Source organism: Dermochelys coriacea, chromosome 5 (assembly GCF_009764565.3).
Source record: "Dermochelys coriacea isolate rDerCor1 chromosome 5, rDerCor1.pri.v4, whole genome shotgun sequence".
NCBI classification, from domain to species: Eukaryota; Metazoa; Chordata; order Testudines; family Dermochelyidae; genus Dermochelys; species Dermochelys coriacea.
Window position 1 is genome coordinate 121,281,749 of NC_050072.1, and position 22,837 is coordinate 121,304,585.

Genomic DNA, 22,837 nt, shown 5'->3' on the forward strand with positions numbered 1-22,837 from the left:
TGCTTTGGGAGTGCGGACAGGCTGAGCACGCTGGGGGCTCTGGTGCCCTGGAATCCAGTCAGCAAGAACTTGAGCCCAGGGGAGGGGAGAGACCGGAGAAGAGCCGCTGATCTCGCCTGCCCCCTTCCCTTCCACCCCGCAGTAGGCGGCGGGAGGCAGCGAGCGAGCACCGAAGGGGGGGCACCGGTCCCTTTGCAGCCGCGGGTGCCAGCGACGGGGGCTGCCGCGCGCCCTGCGGTGAATGGGGCAGCGCGCCGGGCGCTGATCCCCGGCCAGGGCGCGGCGCCCGGAGCCCCGCGGGCTTGAGCGCGGAGTCTCCGCCGGCGGAGAGGGGCGAGCCCGCGGCCATGTGGCCCCTGCTGGCTCTCTGCTGCTGGGGGGGCCTGGCGCTGGGCTGGGCGGGCGCCCAGCAGCCGCCGCCGCTCAACTTCACCGCCCTGGCCCTGGCCGCCTCGCGGGTGGCGCCGCCGCCGCCCGCCACGGCCGCCAAGGTGGAGAGGCTGGGCCGCGCCTTCAAGCGCCAGGTGCGGCGGCTGCGGGAGCGCGGCGGGCGGCTGGAGCTGGTCTTCCTGGTGGACGAGTCCTCGAGCGTGGGGCCCGCCAACTTCCTCAGCGAGCTGCGCTTCGTCCGGAAGCTGCTCTCCGACTTCCCCGTGGTGCCGGCCGCCACGCGCGTGGCCATCGTCACCTTCGCCTCCAAGAGCAACGTGGTGCCGCGCGTGGACTACATCTCCCGGCGCCGGGCGCGCCAGCACAAGTGCGCGCTGCTCGGCCGCGAGATCCCGGCCATCGCCTACCGCGGCGGCGGCACCTACACCAAGGGCGCCTTCCAGCAGGCGGCGGTAAGGGGCGCGCGGCACCGGGCACCCGCCCCCCCCCTCCCCGGGCGCGCACACCCCGGGCACCCGGCCACCCCGCGGGCACCCACCTACCGGGCACACACACCCCAGGCGCACACCCACCGGGCACCCGCCCCCCCCCCGGGCGCGCACACCCCGGGCACCCGGCCACCCCGCGGGCACCCACCTACCGGGCACACACACCCCAGGCGCACACCCACCGGGCACCCGCCCCCCCCCCGGGCGCGCACACCCCGGGCACCCGGCCACCCCGCGGGCACCCACCTACCGGGCACACACACCCCAGGCGCACACCCCCCGGGCACCCACCTACCGGGCACACACCCCCCGGCCGCACACCCACCGGGCACCCGGCCACCCCCCGGGCGCTCACCCCCCGGGCACCCGGCCACCCCGCGGGCACCCACCTACCGGGCACACACACCCCAGGCGCACACCCACCGGGCACCCTGCCAGCCCCCGGGAACTCACCCCCTGGGCGCGCACACCCCCCGGGCACTCACCCCCCGGGCGCACACATCCCCTGGGCGCACACCCCCCGGGCACCCGGCCACCCCCCGGGCACCCACCTACCGGGCACACATCCCCCAGGCATACACATCCCCCAGGTGCACACCCACTGGGCACCCAGCCACCAGGCTCTCACCCCCCGGGCGCACACATCCCCTGGGCGCACACCCACCGGGCACCCGGCCACCCCCCGGGCACCCACCTACTGGGCACACACACCCCGGGTGCACACCCACCGGGCACCCAGCCACCCCCCAGGCACCCACCTACCGGGCACACACACCCCAGGCGCACACCCATCGGGCACCCGGGCACTCACCTACCAGGCACACACATCCCCTGGGTGCACACCCCCGGGCTTCCAGCCACCACCGGGCACACACATCCACTGGGTGCACACCCACCGGGCACCCAGCCACCCCCGGGGCACACACCTACCGGGCACCCACCCGCCAGGCAAACACATCCCCTGGGCACCCGCCCGGGCGCACACCCACCCCTTGGACGCACACCCACCAGGCACACACACACACCTGGGCATGCACTTATCCCCATGGCGTACAGCACCAGGCACACACCTACAAGGCACCCACCCACCTGTGCATGCACCCATCCCCTGGGCGCACATCCCCTGGGCGCACAGCCACTGGGCACACACACACCTGGGCACACACCCCCAGAGCACACAGCCAGCGGGCACCCACTCACCGGTGCATGCACACCCACCTACCTGTGTGCACCCCCACTAGACACACCTACATCCTCCCACCTGTGCGCATAGCTACTGGACACATCTCTTCTGGGCACATCCACCTTCAATGTGTACACACCTGCACACACTGCAGACAATATATTCAATATAAACTCTTTGGAGGTTGTATATACACAGATGCATTATGCACATCAAAAAGGAGGACTTGTGGCACCTTAGAGACTAACAAATTTATTTGAGCATAAGCTTTCGTAAGCTACGGCTCACTTCAGCTACAGACTAACACGGCTGCTACTCTGAAACCTGTCATTATGCACATCCACACCCTAGGAAATCTACCATCAGTTAACATAGGTACATGTTTTCTTCCTCAGAAGATGCTGTTCATGTGTTACTATACATAGAACTAATTTATTCTTATGTAAAATATAACTTGTTCATATAACACGTCATGTTTGTAAACTATCTAAAATGTTATGGATGAAATCTTTGACCCACTGAAGTGAATGGCAAAACTCTCATGGGCTTCGTAGGGCTAGGATTTCCCGTGTGTGTGCATGCACGAGTGAACATGGGTAATATATATATACCCACAATGACAGTAATTCTTCCCTCATTTAGGACTAATCACTCTGTGGTTTCCACAAGTATGAATGTCTCTGTATGTATTAACTCATTGATTTCAAGCATGTGCTTTCATTTGTGTAAGGGGCTCTGGACTATAATTGGGGCTCATAGACACAACTGCAAAATAAATAATACAGCATACTGTGTAAATAATATCCATAATTACATATATCTACATATGTATATTAGCATTTACACATACATAACTCTAATTTTCTGTTATGTTTAAATACACATGATAAGTAAAATTTTCAAAAGCACCTAACTGAGCACCTTAGGCTTCTAAGTCCCATTTTAGGAGGTGACTTAGGCATCTAAGGATATATCTACACTGGAAAAAAAAATCCCCCAGGGCAGTGAGTCTCAGAGTCTGAGTTAACTGACTCAATCTACAGAGTGAAAAATAGTTGTGTGGACATTCCCTCTTGGGCTGGTGCCCGAGATCTGAGACCCTCCTACCTCACCGGGGACTCACCTACTGGGCGCACACCTGTGCACACAGGCAGCAGGCTCACACCTACCAGGCACCCACCTATATGCACACACGCACACCCACCCATACAACTGCCATGGTGTGTTTTTGTTTGTTTTGCAGTGTAGAAGTATGCTAAGTGCTTAAATTGTCTAAGTTATTTTTGAAAACGGGACTTGGATGCTCCGAAGAATTTATCTTATATCTATATCTGTCTAGATAAATAAAGCAAAACATATTTCTATACTGTATGTAGGTAAATACTTTAATTATTGAAGAGCATGTAAGACTTAATAGCTGCTCTGTTTCCTGCACCTGGATGTTTGACAGATTCTCTAAACAGAATTCTTAGTGATTTCAGTAGGAGTTTTGCTTTAATAGGAAATGAATAAGGATTTCACCCAGTGTGGGGCTCAGGACTGACAGGTTAAATTATTCCCTCCTCCTGCTTCCCATATTTGATAACAGAAAATGATGTTCACTTTCTAGTGGGCTTTAGGGTTGTATATGGAAATCAAATTTTAAAAAGGCAAATCTGTTGGGCAATTCTGTGGTTGTGAAATTAAGCTATGTTATAGGCTCAATATCATGAGAATTTTCTAAAAAGTTTAAAGAATTAATCTTGAAGTAATTGTGTTATAAACAAAATTTAAGTAGGTTGCAACTCCACAGAAATGATGTAGTAAGTTTTCCTTGACATATAATTCTGACTAAATCTACTTTTAAAAACGAGCAAGGTTAGACATAGATGATTTAGTTGTACAAGCACAGCTAAATAATGTATCCCATGGGCACAATAATATTGCTGTCATCTACGTTTTCTTTATTGGGGTTTGATAACTTGGGAAGTATCACTTCATGTTATGGCAGTGTACTGAGAAGTAATGACATTAGTACATGTTCACTGAATTAGCAGCATCCCCTCTCTCAGTTAAAAAAGTAGGTACTGTGCTGAGTTCTGTATTGTATGTCTTTTTGTCAGACAAATTACAAGTTTGGGAATACCCTCTTTTCTGAGAACTTGAAAAAGAAGACTTTACTATGTTTAGAATACCACTGTTGAAGGGAATTTAGCAAAATACAGATCAGTGTAACAATCAGCTTTCTTTTCTTCCTCTGAACTATTGTGCTCTTGTTCTCTATTTTTAACTGCTTTTTTTATAGCTTTGATTTTTTTTCTTTCTTTTTTTCCCTTGTTGGCCCAATTTCTTCTGTTCCCAATAAGTTTAATAAAATGAAATCCAGAATCCTCATCATCTTTTTCAATTTGCAGAGTATATTAAACAAATGAAACCAAGAGCCCTTGAAATAATTGAAGAGTCCCAGGTAAACCATTCCAGGCTCCCTGTAATAGTTACAAGTCATATGTGGTATTATGTGTAAATACTTCAGATTAGGAGATAAATGAACCATGGCATGACAGAATTGTCACTAACTTCACTTGTCTGTCCCAACAAGTACAGTAACTGAAGCATTGCTTTACAATCCCCTGTAAGGAATGTTGCTCATTTTAATATACTGTATGTTATGTAATGCTGCATCCACAGATGCTGCCTCTTCCTCATAGAAAAAGTGAAAGGGTTCTCTTCTGCTCCTTAAAGATTAGCATTATCTATGGAGGGATCTTTGGAAGATTGTTTCTGCAGAGTTCCTGTCTCTCCACAGTGCTATCCTCCTGCATGTTTAAAATGACTTAAGAAACATTTACTAGACATCTAGCAGGTGGAGGACTCAACCTTCTAGACATATGGAAATATGAAAGATGTGTATTAGCGTGAGCCACCAGTGAGGTCCTGGGACAAAGCCCTGGTGAGAAGTTCAGCCCCTATCATCATCCTCAGCTGCTGGGATTTCCACTAAAGTGCTGTTCCTGGATCCTGGTCCATATTTGCCAGGTCTCTGGCTGGTGGGTCTTGCCCATATGCTCCGGGTCTAACTGATTGCCATATTTGGAGTGGGAAGGAATTTCTCCTCAGGTCAGTTTGGCAGAGACCCTGGAGGGTTTTCACCTTCCTCTGCAGCATGGGGCACAGGTCACTTGCAGGTTTAAATTAGTGTTTAAATGGTGGGTTCTCTGTAACTTGAAGTCTTTATATCATGATTTGAGGACATCAGTAACTCAGCCAGAGGTTCTGGGTCTGTTACAAGAGTGGGTGGGCGAGGTTCAATGGCCTGCAATGTGCAGGAGATTAGACTACATGATCATGATGGTCCCTTCTGGCCTTAAAGTCTATGAGTCTGAGTCTGTTTCATATCAGCCCTTATCTAGCTGGTGTTTGGTACATTTGAAGATCCATACCCTCTAGCTGCTGAAAAGAGCCTCTTGATGCTACTTTGTCAAGCAGTCACCATGTGAAACTGAGGTGAATCTAGCTTGTGACAGAAATAACCAAAGTTTTGTTTATTTCACTAGATAACACTTCGGGCATTCAGAAAGGGAGGTACTGAAGCTGACAGTGACTGCAGACTCAGGAAGATAACACCATCATCTTACATTCACTTTACTTTCAGAAGGTGTTCTTTGCAATCGTATGCGCTAGAAACTGCTTTTCTATTTTAAATGATAGTCTAAAATCTGAAGAAATTGATGATTTAAGCTGCCATATTTGCCAGGGAACCCTTTCCGCAAATGAGAGGATTTTTCAAGGTCGGCTTTTGATAATCATCTTTGATAGTATTTAGTTAGTTGGGTTTTTTTGTATATTGAAACATGTTTCAAGTTGTGTTGATGAAAACACATTCCATACGCTGATGATCTATTTTTACAAAAATATAGTTTTTAAATCTTAAAACTTTGTCTAGACTACACAACCTTCCTGACTCTCAGTAACCGAAATTTAGATATTAGAATCTGAATACTTGGGTACAAAGAAAAGGAGTACTTGTGGCACCTTAGAGACTAACAAATTTATTAGAGCATAAGCTTTCGTGAGCTACAGCTCACTTCATCAGATGCATTTGGTGGAAAAAACAGAGGAGAGATTTATATACACACACACAGAGAACATGAAACAATGGGTTTATCATACACACTGTAAGGAGAGTGATCACTTAAGATAAGCCATCACCAACAGCAGGGGGGGGAAGGAGGAAAACCTTTCATGGTGACAAGCAGGTAGGCTAATTCCAGCAGTTAACAAGAATATCAGAGGAACAGTGGGGGGTGGGGTGGGAGGGAGAAATACCATGGGGAAATAGACGTCAAGAATTATAACATTCAAAAACCAGTTGGAGAACACTTCAATCTCTCTGGTCACTCGATCACAGACCTAAGAGTGGCTATACTTCAACAAAAAAGCTTCAAAAACAGACTCCAACGAGAGACTGCTGAATTGGAATTAATTTGCAAACTGGATACAATTAATTTAGGCTTGAATAGAGACTGGGAATGGATGAGTCATTACACAAAGTAAAACTATTTCCCCATGGTATTTCTCCCTCCCACCCCACCCCCCACTGTTCCTCTGATATTCTTGTTAACTGCTGGAATTAGCCTACCTGCTTGTCACCATGAAAGGTTTTCCTCCTTCCCCCCCCTGCTGTTGGTGATGGCTTATCTTAAGTGATCACTCTCCTTACAGTGTGTATGATAAACCCATTGTTTCATGTTCTCTGTGTGTGTGTATATAAATCTCTCCTCTGTTTTTTCCACCAAATGCATCCGATGAAGTGAGCTGTAGCTCACGAAAGCTTATGCTCTAATAAATTTGTTAGTCTCTAAGGTGCCACAAGTACTCCTTTTCTTTTTGCGAATACAGACTAACACGGCTGCTACTCTGAAACCAATACTTGGGTACATGACTCATGAAAAATTATACAGCTCCTGTCATGTTAGCATGTTAATCATGTGAAAGAGTCAGAGGTGTATTCTCTTCTCATTGTGCATACATGGAAACGTTAATGGAAGCTAAACACGTGCGGGGAAGGGAGCACTGACACACAAAGAAACAGTGCTTCCTCTTTGTCAGTCTTAAGCAGTGAACAATTTGTGATCCTTTTTGTTTGTCTTAAAGTTATGCGGAAAAGATTTATTTATAGAAAATAGTGTGAGCAATTAAACATTACGGATAAAACACTCTGAAGTTACGGATTAATTTGAAAGACTAATTGGCAGTAGCCTCTTGAGAAATCATTCACTAAAAATAGTGATAGGCACAGGTGGTTTTTTTCCTCTTCACATGAAAATGCAATTAATTACTGTCGAAAATGGAAGAAAGAAATATAGCTGTGCACTGTTGCTGAGTTAAAGTAAGAGTTAATGTAAAGGTAGACTTTAAAAGGCAGGTCAGACTATTACAAGGGGTATTGTACAACAATAGCTAAGGGAGTTATTTAGAAGTATTTTATGCTACTAATTATTAAACTAAAAAAGATCAAATCCTCAGCTGTGGTCAATCAATATAGCTCCCTTGACTTCAATGGAGATGCGCAGCTTTACACCAGTTGAAGCTCTGGCCCCAAATCTGCAGAATTAGACAGCGCACCCTATCTATTTATAAATGCATCTGGTCTTTTTTTTTTAAAATCTGGCTTTTATCTTCTACCCTGATCTTGATAGTGTATTTCAAGCCAGTATGTCAGATTCAGTGTTCTGTTGTTACCCAATTAACAAACATGACAAACAATGGCTTACAAAAGAATGTAAGCACATATATTAGAGTAAACAATTTTAATGCTTATTTAGTGTTTGTTTAAATAAGTTATGCTGCTTTTGTTTCTTCTTGATGTCAAAAGCATAAAGTTACAGAGTGCAGGATTATTATCCGTTGGGTTATCCTTGATGATCAGATTTCAATTACAGCACATTATAAAGATAATTCTTTTCCAGTTTAGTTTCAAATATTTTTTGTATTGTATTTTTAAAGTGCAGTTCTGCTCTGTAAAATTGACTACTTAAAACATGGCGCACTCTTATTCATCAGATTTGCTCCCTGTGTGCATTTAGAGTCATATTTGTGGACTTTATTGACAACAGATGAGTAATCTCTTTTTTTATTCCTGCAGAATTAACATAGCTAATATAGAGTGAGCAAGCGGATTCTTTTCCATCTTGTGTATCATCAACAGGATGTTCACTAAAAGCTCCCATCAGTTACAACTGTGCAAACTCTTTGAAGGCTGCACAGATCTCACTGTGGGCCTTACTTGGCTAGGAGAATGTCTTATGATGGTTGTGATAGAAAAAGTGGGAGAGAACCCAGTTTAACTCCAGGTTCAGATTGCAGGGCTGGCAGTTTTAAAAAGTACATATTTGTTTACTTATGAATGAACCAAGCAAATTTTATACGGAATGCTTGAGACACAATAAGCAAGGAACACTACAATGCGCCCACAATGCCACTATTACAGAGTCACTTTTCAGAATACAACCACACGCTAAGTTAATTTAGTGCTGTGATTGAGAGCCCTGGATGCTGAAGTTCTCTGTGGTACCTATTCACAAAATAAGTACAGCATAGTCAGTGGCATAGTCAGTGGCCGCTCAGACCTCTCCACACTATTCATTAATGATCCTAAGTACTGCCATGGAGGGACCAACTCTAGGAGTGAAAGGGTAGTTCAGGCTTTATGTCAATTCAGATCTTTAACCTTCCTGCTGAGACTGGCAACAAGTGAGCTGGTCAACATCCTTTGTGAGGCTAGATTGTGTAATATGGACACCCCTTCATTAGGAATCAATGTGTTAACACCCTGATATTATATATCTATCACAAGCATTTGGTTCAGAAGAAGAAAAATCAGGTATTTAGCATCATCCACTTTTTTAAAGTTCCTTTTGGTTTGTGAATAACTTAAAATGCCAAAATTTGCCTAATACAATAATATGCAAATTTAGCAGCTGCCCTCCCACACACTTCACATACATTCCAGGGCCAGCCAGATGCTCAGAAGCTTTCCTTTCGACACATGCAAAACTTGAAGCTGATAGGTGCTTGGCTCACATTGCCTGGTCCTCTCCTAGGGCATGTCTGCACTGGAGCTGGAAGATGTAAATTCCAGCTCGAGGAGGCTTACTCATGCTTGGTCTGATTGAGCTACTCCATAAAAATAGCAGTGTAGCCATGGTGGAGTTAGCTGCTAACTATCCTAAATATATACCTATATCCCGGATGGGATTGTACTTGGGGTGGTTAGCCTCTCCCGCCATTGATGCCACCGCGGCTACACTTTTATTTTTAGAATGCTAGTTCAATCAGAGCTAGAATGGGTATGTCTCCTCAAACTGGAATTTACATCTTTTAGCTCTAGTGTAGACATACCAGGTACGTCTATGCTGCAGTCTGGGTTGTGATTATAGCACATGTATAGACATCTGAGCTAAATTTAATCTAGCTAGCTCAGATACTGTATGGGGAGATTTGTGCCAGCCATCTTTCGGTCAGATGGCCGTGTCTCCCCGATTTATTTCCCGACACCACCTCGCACAGAGTAAAAGTTACCAAGAACTTTGTTTGAAAGAACCCCATGTAGCAATACCAGGAGTATTGAAGCTATAACAGCACAGTTTTTAGTGTAGGCTAGTTGCCAGAGTAAGTAACCAGGGTCCCAGGTAGGCTTGAACAGCCTGCACTGTAGTTGTATTGTTGTGGTTTCCCTACTGTTGGTACCCAGGCTAGCTAAATTAAGTTCTCGGGTATTCCTGTGTATGCTACAGTCACATCCCCTGGTTGCAGTGCAGATATACTCGTAGACCAGGCAAACCACGTTGAGTGTCTAGGGTACGTGTGCACGCAAAAAACCCCACATGGCAGCAGGTCTCAGCGCCCTGGTCAATTGACTGGGGCTCATACTACAGGGCTAAAAATAATGTTCGGGCTTAGGCTTTCGTGGCTAAGCTGATTTTCCACCTGCCTTGTACTGCCAGGATAAGGAGTGCTATCTGCACTTCCAGCATTTGAAAATGAGAGATCATTACAATAAATATACCTAAAATGTGTGTTTGGATTTCTGGAATATTGCCAAAGATTTTAATACACTAGACCAGTGGTTCTCAAAGCCGGTCCATTGCTTGTTCAGAGAAAGCCCCTGGAGGGCCAGACCGGTTTGTTTACCTGTCACGTCTGCAGGTTCAGCCGATCGCAGCTCCCACTGGCCGCGGTTTGGTGCTCCAGGCCAATGGGGGCTGCGGGAAGGGCAGCCAGCACGTCCCTTGGCCCGCGCCGCTTCCCGCAGCCCTCATTGGCCTGGAGCGGCAAACCGCATTCAGTGGGAGCCGTGATCGGCCAAACCTGCGGACGCAGCAGGTAAACAAACAGGTTCGGCCCGCCAGGGGCTTTCCCTGAACAAGCGACGGACCGGCTTTGAGAACCACTGCACTAGACATCTTGCTGAGGTATTGGAAATTAGCCATCTAGTTACCTGAAGTTCACTTTTCATGTGTAGTACAGAGGCCATTTCTAGTTTGATCCATCCCATTTGGTCTGTCCAGTAAGCCGGTAACATTCTCTTAGAGTTTAAGGCCAGAAGGGACCATCATGATCATGTAGTCTGACCTCCTGCACATCGCAGGCCACAGAACCTCTCCCACCTATTCTTGTAACAGATCCATAACCTATGGCTGGGTTACTGAAGTCTTCAAATCGTGATCTCAAGACTTCAGGTTACAGAGAATCCACCATTTACTCTAGTTCAAACCAGCAAGTGACCTGTGCCCCATGCTACAGGTGAAGGCGAAAACTCTCCAGGGTCTCTGCCAATCTTACCTGGGACAATATTTTTTTCCAGCCCCAAATATGATTACAAGCTGAAAGTGCAGAAGTGTGTTTTAAGAAGAGATTTGACTGAAGAGAGGGAGATGAGATGACATGGAAGAAAGCAAAAAGATGAAAATAGAACAATGAAGGACAATACATATGTAGGTACCCGTTTTGCCTGCATGTGGTAAGCACATACTTCTGAAAATTCAGTCATTCAAAATTACTGTAACAACAGGTGTCAGATCATTTGATTAAATCTACGTAAGTGATTTGGTTTAACTGAAATAACATCATTGTAATAGAACTCTGCAACAGGATTAGCCTGTCAGGATTAGTCTGAAAATAATAGTCGTGCTTGGCTTTTATGTAGTAGCAAGAGCCTGTTTCTTATGGCACTGATGTTCTAATCTGTGGGCATTTAGAGCAATGTAACGTCCTTAATTCTGTGCATGCAGCTCTCATTGTGGAAAAGTGGAAAAGAAGCACTGTGTCTGCAATTACGTATTGGAAAGGAATGGTATTCATTAGAGTAAATCTCTCCCTGGATAATGCAGGGAAAATATCTCAAGAAAATCAAAATAAAACAGACTTGCTGATTTCATTTATTCCCACCATTCCTGTCCACATGCGTGAAGAGCAGCAGTCTGTCTGGGGTCTTAAAACAAAATTTCAACCAGAGGTCAGAACCACTAGCTATCAACATTAGCTCCTCTTTTGAATGGGAAAAACCTAAAAGAGTAGAGGATGCATCTGAAAGTAACAGGCAAAACAACAGTGACAAGGGAACCAAAAAAGAGGTGGTAAAATCAGGTGGTAATACTTTGAACTTTTATTGCCTCTTCCATCTAACAGCTTCAGAGCACTTTAGCGAACATCATTGAGCCTCCTGGCCATCTTGTGAGGTTCAGAAGTATTATTCCTAATTCAAGGATGAATAGCTGAGTCACAGAAAGGTTAGGCTATACCCCTTTACCCCCTCCACACATAAGGCAGTGTCATTAATGTCTCTCATGATAGGGATTTTGAGACTACTCTGAATTAGACCAAGGGTTTTTGCATCTTTTTGTTGCTCACAGGTTACAAACTAGGTAAACATAAACAAGCTGTTGGTACAGAAAGGACAAACGGCTCTGTGGCTTGGTAATGAAATGCAAAGAAGTTATAAGAAGAGGAGTACTTGTGGCACCTTAGAGACTAACAGTTTTGAGCATAAGCTTTCGTGGGCTACAGCCCACTTGCCACAAGTACTCCTGTTCTTTTTGCGGATACAGACTAACACGGCAGCTACTCTGAAAGAAGTTATAGTGATCATTCTCTAAAACACTTCACAGTTACTACAACTGATAGTGCTAGCTCAGTATTTCCTAGGTATTCCTTACACTACCTTTAAGGAGTCCTGTAAATGTTGGCATAAGAGAATGCTCAGGGAATGCTTTAAATGCTGCAGTAACATTATTTTGGCATCTAAGATAACACTGAAACTTTTTAAGGATGACCACTGTGCCAGCATGACTTCATCCCGGAATCCAGGGGCTGAGAGATGTTATCTGATGATTATCTGAGCTGAATTAGTTCATCTCAGTTCAGTTCTTCATGGACAGGTGTCTTAATCACAAATTTCAGAGTAGTAGCCGTATTATTCTGTATCCGCAAAAAGAAAAGGAGGACTTGTGGCACCTTAGAGACTAACAAATGTATTTGAGCATAAGCTATAGCTCACAAAAGCTTATGCTCAAATACATTTGTTAGTCTCTAAGGTGCCACAAGTCCTCCTTTTCTCTTTAATCACAAATGGCATTTTAGTTGGCAGCCTCTCCAAAGGCCAAATATTGAATGGGCACAGACACTAAGCTACTCTCTCACTTCAGAAGCAAGGCAAATAATAACAGCAGTTCCTGTGCTGTACCTGGTCAGTGGATAAGAAGTCTTTAGTCTCAGATGCTGCCAATCCCATACCTTTCACAAACCCTAAATTAATATTGAAAACATAGAAAGACAACTAGCCCTGAAATTCTTATAAGAATTATCTGTCCTAACTGCTGAATTTCTAGAGCTGGATTTTAAGTACTAACTTTGTTACACAAGACTACATTTTTATAATTCTGAGGACTATTCCTGGCACAGGGGAGATGGCTAGTCTGCCAGATACTTGTACACACTGAACTGAGACTGAATACAATGCAGATGGTTATAACTTTTTGCTAATGTGAAAAGAATGTTGAATTTTGTCATAGGAGTAAAAGGATTGTATGCTGAAACAGTCTAATGCATCCATTCAATGCTTAAAACCTGAAAGAAGGGTAAAGAGAGAAGCTTACTACTGACCCTCTACAATAATTAACCAGCATTGTGACTATTTAATTGTATTTTTGGTTGGTCTGTTATTAAAATTACTTTACTGTAATTATGGTATGGACCACATTTTCAATAAAACAAGTCATTCAGGGCCTAATTTTCAGAAATGCTGAGTGTGAAGTCCCGGGCAGCTGTGTGTTTTCAATGCCTCTGAGAAATAGGTCCTATGCAATCTCCAGTATAACTCATGGGTTCTTATGCTCAGTCCATAAAAACTCAAGACCTGATCCTGAAAAAATACTCATGCTTAACTTTACACATGTAGGTAGCCCCATTGAGTTAATGGTGACTAGTGACACGAATAAAGTTACTTGTACATAAATGTTTGTAGGGTGAGGGGCGGGGTTTGAGTCATTCTACTTGTATAAATTAAGGTTGAAATGTTTAGAACAAAAGTGGCTTTTACAAGAGTTTTCTGGGAGGGTTGCGGGGAGAGGAAGGTGATACGGATTTTCATTAAATAAAACTGATGAAAAATGTCTGACAAATGTTTATGGGGGAAAAATATAATCCATTTGGCCTCAGCTCCATCAGTGACCATAGATTAAGGTACAATTTACCAGAAAACATCCAACAGTTGTAGACCCGCACTGGAATATCAAGCATTCCTTCAAGTAGCCTGTATTTAATGCCATGTTCATAAAAAGAAGCAAAGCAACTAATTGGAGTGTCTACCATATGCATATAATTTAAAAATAGACTTGTCTGCTTTCTTTGCTCAAACATTTAATGTTTCTCCGTTTTGTTCTTTTAGTCCTCTTCCTTATACAACAGGGATTCTATATCTAAGATTACAGCTGCAAGACTTAAGGGCCAAGCTATTAAATTTTGTTGTTCCAGGAGCAACATTTAGCTGTCTGGTTATCTCTTTGGCAGTTTCCATTGTTGCCTGCATGTTTTGAATGCACACCAGGTAACTTCATGATCTCTGGTCTGAAGCAGCTGTTTGTTAGGCTGGCATACGATTGGTGTCACTTTCCTTTTAATGAAATGCTCTTTATTCAGAAAATCATTTTTGGAGATTAGATCTTGATCAACTGTTTTTCAGTAAGTGCTAGATCAGTGTATAATAATTTTAAAGGGTGATTTTGGGGAATGATCTTTTGTAACTAGCTGCGTGTTTTCTAGGTTTCCATTAAATGTGCTGTGACAACAGGTGGCCATGATGCCCACTTTCCTTCAAGATAAAAAAAAAAAAGATTTTACGTTTTCTTTCTGACGCTAACATCATGATGCTAAAAGCATGTTTATTTAATGCATATATATATATACACATACACATATAAAATATGATGTGCTGCTTCCGTGGTAATTAATTTGTGATCTGGAATTTATGAATTCCAAAAGAAAGCATAATCATGCCATAATGCTTCACAAACCACAATTCAGCATGGACCTGATCCAAACCCCACCACAGTCAATCAGAGGCTTTCTACTGATTTTAATGAGTTTTGGATTAGGCCCTGTAAGAGGTAACGACCAGTACACTTGCACCCTCAATCAGTCTGTGCTATATGTGTAACTGATATAAGGCCTGATCTTGCAATCTTTGCTCAGGCAAAACGCTCACTAATATCCTATCCCACACTGGGTATTATTACTACTGGTTAGCTTTGACATCTGTGTGTTGACAGCAGGTGAGCTAGCAGGTTCACAATCATTGAATGGGTGATGCAGTGACATTTGAAACAGTAGCTTTCGCGGTAATTGTAGAAGTTAAGTTTTTATTTTTACACACTTAAAAAAAATATAATTTTGAGGATTGTCCCCTTGGACACTTCCAAGTACAGTTTCCCTGGACCATTCTAGTAAAGGAGTTGCAGCTAGTAAGGGATGTGAAGGTAACAAGAGGCAGTTTCTACAGGTATGTGAGCAACAAGAAGGTCAGGGAATGGGGGGAGGCAACCTAGAGACAGATTATGTGGAAAAAGCTGAAGTACTCAATGCTTTTTTTGCCAGCTTTACTGAAGTACTCAATACCACCACTTCCTGCAGCTCCCATTGGCTGGGAACAGTGAACTGCAGCCACTGGGAGCTGCAGGCAGCCGTGCCTGCGGAGGGTCAATGTAAACAAGCTGTCTCGCGATCCGCCAGTGGATTATCCTGACGGGCCGTTGCTCACCACTGTGGTAAAGGGATCAGGTAAACGGTTTTGCTCTGGACAATGATTTCAGTTGTAAAACATGTGGCCCACTATGATAAACTGCAAAGGACAAGGGCCATATCCTCAGCTGCTGTAAGTCACCTTAACTCTGTTGCCACTTTCCTAGTTTACACCATCTGAGAATCTGGCCCAATGGGTCTTAAGTTGCATCCACAGTGTACTATCCATCCTAATTGTTACCTAGTCAGAGTTGATGGAACACTAAGGAAGGTCTCTTCACCACCATAAGAACTGTGTGTTTTATTTTTTGAATTTTATTTTTATCTTTGCCCTCTGCCAGAGCAGATGATGTTATTCATCGCTGTGAAAAGTGGCTCATTGGCCCAGCTTCACAAATTCACAATATCTGTATCATGCCAGGAGTCTGAGCATATAAAAATGAGTCAATATTTGGCTTGATAACCATAGTCTCTGATTAAAGATTGTTGATCTTCTTGTGTTAGTACTGGGTGGTCCAGCAAAACTGGATTAAGTCAGTAAACAAGTCAAATAAAAGGAGATGCACCATGGAAGAAAATACTACATGCAGGTCAGCCACTGCTAACCCTTTGCCTGAGATGTACTGCTTTATAATCTATTGCAGCAAATACTTCATCACTCCCGTGAAAATGCTACAAAGGTGATATTTCTCATAACTGATGGATATTCCAATGGAGGTGATCCTAGACCCATCGCAGCATCCTTGCGTGAATCTGGAGTAGAGATCTTCACATTTGGAATATGGCAGGGCAACATCCGAGAACTGAATGACATGTCTTCCCATCCAAAGGAGGAACACTGTTACCTGCTTCACAGCTTTGCAGAGTTTGAGGCTTTAGCTCGTAGAGCTCTTCATGAAGGTATTACTTTTAGTAACCCTGAAGTATCTTTTCAGATGCCATAGAGAGCATAGGGCCTGGCTGGAAATAACAGGCCTTGTGAAATGTTTCATATTGGTGTTGAAGTCTCTTTCCTTCTTTTATTTTTCTTGCATTCATTTGTATTACATTCAACAGAAACCAGCAGATTTCAGGAATTAAGGTAAATAGTAGATCTCTCAAACTCAACAGATTGGGCCAAATTCTTCTCTTTGGTGTGCAAGTACATTGCCCTTTGGACCAGTTTCAAGGCTTCATTTTACCTGAGTAAGAACTGGGTAAGAATGTCAGAGTTTGGCCCAGTGGAGATTTTGCCTAAATAAGAACTTTGGGCTAGTTTTCAAAGGTATTTAGGCACCTAAAGAGGCAGACAGACCCTAGGAAGGACTTCAGGATTTGTCTGAGTATTAATAAAACCCTTTATACGCTGTGGTCACATAACACATATTTAGAATACTTCAAAAATTCATAAAAATACCTCTCGTAAATGTGACATTTCTTTGGGTATAAAAATTCTGTAAAACAGAACTGGTTTCTGTGTTTACCTTTATGAAAAATTGTCACTGAACAAAAAAAACAGGATGAGAGTAGCTGTTAAGAATGTAGGGCTGAATCTTCACCTGAGGTAAATAAGCGTATCTACACTCGCTTGAATGGAGCTATGCAGCTGCACATCAACTAAGGATCTATACATGAGTATTTATGTAGTTTTGATTTGATTTGATTAAGTAAACATTCTGATTTAACATGAATATGGTACATATCTACCACCAAATTCTTTTGGTGCATGGTGTTTTTTTCTGTTATAAAGGATGTTTAATTAGACCTTTTTTTGTGGAGGTGGAGAATCTACCTATTTTAACAGTTACATATTCAGTGACAGACTGATCTCATAGGGTCATCAAACTCAAATTCATTCCTGTGATTTTGGTGGAACCTAATTTAGGTCCTTGTTTTCCTTTTAATTCTTGCATTGAGGTCAATGATAATTTTGCCTTAGTAAGAACTAAAAAGAAACTGAGTAAAGACTTCAGGATTTTTGCTTCGTAGACTTCAGTGTTTCCCGAGTTAAGAACTTCAGAATTTGAGCCGTACATTTCAAAGAACTGAAGTGTTGCTTCACATCGTCATCACCACAAGTGAATATTGGAACTGTAATGTTTTCAGTGACATTTCACTAATTATTAACTTTTGTGGCCTTTGTAATTGATTTGCATTACAGATCTGCCTTCTGGCAGTTACATTCAAGAAGATATATCCTATTGTTCATATCTCTGCGAGGCAAATGAGAACTGCTGTGACATCATGGCAAGCTGCAAATGTGGCACTCACACAGGGCAGTTTGAATGTATCTGTGAAAAAGGGTACTACGGTAAAGGACTACAGCATGAATGCACAGGTCAGTCTCCATTTTTCAGATTCCCTAAATCAGATTCTACATATCCTAAATGTAAATCTAATTCAGATCACATGAAGTAATATGCTGTTTTGCTTGCAGATGTACGGCTTTGGGCCTGATCCAAAGTCAATGGAAAAACTCCCATTGCCTTAGTCCGTTTTGGATCCGGCCCTTGTACATTAATCTTAATGCAAGCGGTTCTTACATTAAACTCATGATAGACGGAATGCTCTTGGATTCTCCCAAATCGGCTTTCACTTGCTAGAGAAGAAAAAAGTTCCAGTTGCTAAGCAGAAACGTATCACATTTCAATAAGACTTTTGTGTGACTGTTTTTGTGAACTGCCCCTTAGTAGTGCTGATAGAAAGACAGTCCTCCGACTGAAATAGAGACATTTATTGAAGGCCAAATTTTTGAATTCCTGGATTCCATATAGCATTGTCTATGAACAAAGATGAAATGGTCAGATGCAATACACAGCTTCACAGTAGACATTCATTTATTACTTAATTTTCACATATATAGCCTGAACTGCTTGAAGGGAAATAAGGAGGGAAATGATTGCACTGGTCTTTTGTGGAATTGGCTTTCAATTCTGGGAAGCACTGGATGCTACAGTGATAAGAGTTATTATGAAAATATGGATGGATGAATATCAGCCATTTTGTCACTATAAAATCCCTTTTTACAAACAAAACCAAATTCAAATTAAAGTTTTCTTGCAATTGGAAGATCATCTAAGGAAATGCTTTTTAAACATAATGGAATGATTACAATAAGTGAAGGGAAAATATGCTTGTAAAAAGGATAAACAAGTTGTGTCCAATTGCATTAACTTTTATGGGAGAGAAATATCACAATAATCAAAACACTTCTTCACTTTTTTTCTACTTAGTTTATAAGATAGTTAAAAGAAATAGTTGTAATGAAATATCACCAGAAAAAGAAATGTAAGATAAAGTTAATACTGATTTATACCAATCTTAATTCTGTCTCCAAGCTCTCACGTGTGTAATCAAAATTTTCACCAGCTGCCTCGTGAAATGTAAGCCTGCTCTGCTGAGTATATGAATTACAACAACATTATGGCCTTTCATGATGTTTCATAATTTTTGTTTTTTAAATTAAGGTTATGTGGTTGTTCACTATCATTTGTAACTGTTCTCAGGCTATTTGCTCAAAGGGTAGTGTGCAAAGGACACCGATAGATCTGGGACCTAAGCGAGGAGGGTATCTTCTCAGATCTCTGTGAGAGGGATGAGTAAGGTATAGGAAGGTATATATAGGTCGGCAACCTTCAGCACGTGGCCCATCAGGGTAATCTGCTGGCGGGCTGCGAGACATTGTGTTTACGTTGACCGTCTGCAGGCACAGCCCCCCACAGCTCCCAGTGGCTGTGGTTCGCTGTTCCCAGCCAATGGGAGCTGTGGGAATCTGAGCATGTCATACTTTAACTTCAAATTTCTTTGCTTTCAAGAATATTTCATTCTACCAGTTGTTTTAAGTGAAATATATTATCAATCCTAATTCAATTTAAAAAGGTGTTGTTTTTTTAATCTGATTCTTTCAGGCTCAGCTTCGCAAGAAGGAGCATTCTTATGGCAAAATATGGCAAATGTATTCAACACTGATACCTCTCAGTAGTTTGTATAGTTAAATATTGTTTTTTATTAACTACGGCAGAAGTCAAATGCGTTTTCAAGTTGGCCAGTCATTACAGAACTATCACCAGATCCTGCACTTTGTCTCTTCTGTTAAAAAGGGTCTGCTCTAACATGAATGTGCCCCTGAACAAAAACAGTGTAAACCCATAACTTCTTTAAATGTGCATTTGGCAACTGCAGAACAAAGTGTTATTTCAATAGCACATCAGAAATCATCTGTTAAATCGAAGTTTTACAAGATATCCTGTATTATATGCAATGCCAGTGAAGTGCCAAGTTCTGCCATCTGCTTTTCATGTGCATCATCTGGCAAAGTTAATGAAAGTTACACACTTGTATTTTTGGATAGAATTGGCCTATTCTTGCAATTAAAACTTAATCTGCTGAAGTGTTGTATTGCCTCTTAGGAAAGAGAGAGAAACAAAAGGCCACATGTAATCCTTAAAAGAAAAACGTATTTTGAAATCTTGTTTTCTGAAATAGATTCCAGCATTTTTTATTGAACTTTCCCCTGGTGAGCATAAGTATGGTTTCGTAAAGCATGAGGAATTTGCAGACTGCATGCTAGCTCTTATTCATGGTATAACGCGTGGAAATGCTGCTGGCAAGTTGCTTTGGTGGGACTTGATGGACTGTGATTAATTGTGCTGCCTTTAGTTTTCAATTTTTTAAGCTTGTGGATACCATTGTAGATCATGTTTAATTCAAAGAATATGACTTGCGCATAGAGTTTTCATCAAGAAAGCAAATTGTTCTCCTCCTCTGATGTATATACATGTCACATCATCTGGGGTACAATCTAGACCAGTGACGGACTGTGTCACTACCTGCCCCGCAATGTTGGGTGTCTCACAATGATTTGCTGTTGTAGTGCCCAACTTGGGCTGCTCACAAACAGCCTAGCAGCGTGCAGGTTTCATGCTCAGTGTCTCTGTATAGCTGCAGCTTTGTTTAGCAGCTCTGACCCCAGCAGCCCGTCAGCAACACACCAGCCACACTCTAGCTTCCATCAGCCTTGGTTACTACTTGCAGCAGGACCCCAACACACTCCCAGTCCCAGATTATCCCAAAAATGTGTGTTCTGTGCTGTCCAGCCTTCTCTTGGAAAGTTCAGATATTAAAGGTTTGTTGTTCCTGTAAAGAGTCAATATTCAACAGTTTGCTACTTTGACTGGAGTCACCAAATAGTTCAGTCTAAACACAGCATTGGATTGGTTTATATTAAAAAATAAAACAAGTTTATTAACAAAAGAAGATGGTATTTTAAGTGAGTTCAGGTGTAAGAGAGAAAGTTAGAAATGGTTACAAGTAAATAAAAGTGAAAGCATTTAAAAGTCTAAAACTTAATCTGCCAAGTTTTGGTTCCAGGCTTTTGTTCAAGATGGCCTTTCTCACCTGCAGTCTTCCAGCAAGATGGTGACTGACCTTTTCCTTGGTCAGGATCTTTCCCAGAGGTTGCTGGTGCATTTGTCATCTTAGGTGAAAGAGCAAGAGAGGGAACTTGGGATTATCTGCCTCCTTTCTTTTATAGTCCAGTGAACCTTGAAAGTGGATTCTTCTGAAGGTTACCTCTTCAAAACAAAGATTATTCAAACTGTAAAGGAGGTGACATGGAGTCTGGTGGTGATGGAGTCTCTATGCTCTTTCTTCTCGCCTGTGTTTGCTGAAATGCAAATTTGATTCGTCTCCTCTCATTTCCTCCCCTTGCTGTCTTGAGGACCTGTTTACTACTTATCTGTAAATTGAGGTAAACACACATTTCTCTGGATAGGATAGACCTGTTTAACAACCTTTGCCTAGGCAGGGCTGAGTGGTTTTGAACATGCGCTAACAACATCATAGCAGGATTTCATAACTTTACATATAATGTTGCTACCTACATTTCACCATGATATTATTGACCAGTGAGTTATTAGTTTTCAAATGATATCTCACAAATTTCAAATGATATCTCACAAATAGCTCACATATTTTGTACAAAGATGATTACAGTAGTGTGTAGGATGTGAATACAGGAGTGCTTTTGGTCACAATGTGCTTTTTTAATTAAAATTATTATATTTATGCCTGTGGTTAGACACGTGGTTTATAACATTATATATGAAGCAACAAAATAACTGTGTAAAGTCAATTACTTCCCTAATTACCCAAAAATGGCCTCTAAAAAGTCTCCATAAAATAAAATGAGAGCCACATGCTCAACATCAGACAGTAGAAATTGGCCCTAAACCACCTCCAGTATTGTGAATGATTTACCATATAAAGAGGAGCAGACCAAGTGTTCTCTGCTTTATACAGACAAACAAACAGTTAAGTTAGTCATTGCCCACACAGGAATCACACACATTCAGAGATTTCCATGGCAGTTGTGACAAAGGAAGTCCATAGAAAGCAAAATATGAGACAGAATGATGGAAGAAAGAGACACTCGGAGAAATATCAGAGTGCTAAATTGTACTTGGAGATGTACATACGTGGAAAGCTGCTAATATCATGGCTGGCCCTACGTGTTGTGCAACCCCAATGAAGAATATTTTGGTTTCTCCCCCACAAACATCCCTAGATGAACAAAGCAGATATCTTATGTTTCCTTCCTCTTCCATTGGTGCACCTATCACATTTCAAACTTATGTAGACTCTCAGATAAAAACACAGCAGCTGTCGGTCAGCAAAAAAAAAATTGCCTTTATTCTCTGCCATTGTACAGAGATAGACCTAAGATGTTGCTGCTATCCTGTCATTTTTAAGATAGCCTGTTAAAGTTCATTCTATTCCAAGCCACACAGAATGCTAAAATGGAACCTCTTTATCTGCTTCAGCCTCGCTTTCTTGCTAGGTTAGGGAATGCATCTTCTTCACAGCCTCCCTTCACCTGCAATGATGTTATTTAAGGTTAGGCTTTCAGAAGCAGAGTTCTTTGGCAACCGAGCTCTTCATGGAATGGATCGCCTCTCAAAGACATGATGCCACCTGAAATGTGGTGCCCTAGGTGGCCACTTTACCAGTTAAATCTAATCATGCCCCTAAACATTGTCCTGTTGTCTCTGACATGACAGTCGTCTTCCATCAATAAGACAAGTTCCTTCTATGTGTTCTTTAATTGAAAAATATGGACTTCATTTTTTACAGCACATGCCATTTATGAAGAAGATGTGTGGTTGGCAAAGCACGAATTAGTATATAGAAGATTTTATAACAAAGCTAATTTAAGTGCATATGTTAAATGTAGACATGATTTTTTTTGTTGTTTTTTTTTTTTTACTTTGCTGCATGAGAATGGAATGTGAATAATTACGGCAGTGGGGAATTTAAATAGTACCATCTGGATGAACAGTTCAAGAAGCTGTCCAGGCTTCTAACATATTTCTAACAGGGATGCAACAAAGCAATTATCATCCGACTATATGACAGATCAGTTTTGCAAGCAAATAGTATGTTTGTTAGAGCTGTGCAAAGCCTTTGCAATGAAACCTGAAACCTCATGAAATTTTGGCTTCATTACAAACTTGAAATCCAGACC

At 42.6% G+C, this 22,837-nt stretch overlaps 1 protein-coding gene across 1 annotated transcript in view; it reads left to right on the forward strand.

Moving 5' to 3' along the window:
- Nucleotides 1-487: 487 nt before the first annotated feature.
- Nucleotides 488-22,837, forward strand: part of SVEP1 (sushi, von Willebrand factor type A, EGF and pentraxin domain containing 1) — a 170,313-nt gene continuing 147,963 nt past the window's right edge. Inside the window, exons 1-3 of the mRNA XM_038402181.2 lie at nt 488-842; nt 15,981-16,236; nt 17,477-17,653. Coding sequence (XP_038258109.2) covers nt 16,149-16,236; nt 17,477-17,653 — 265 coding nt within the window. The 5' untranslated portion in view covers nt 488-842; nt 15,981-16,148. The remainder of the gene's footprint in view (nt 843-15,980; nt 16,237-17,476; nt 17,654-22,837) is intronic.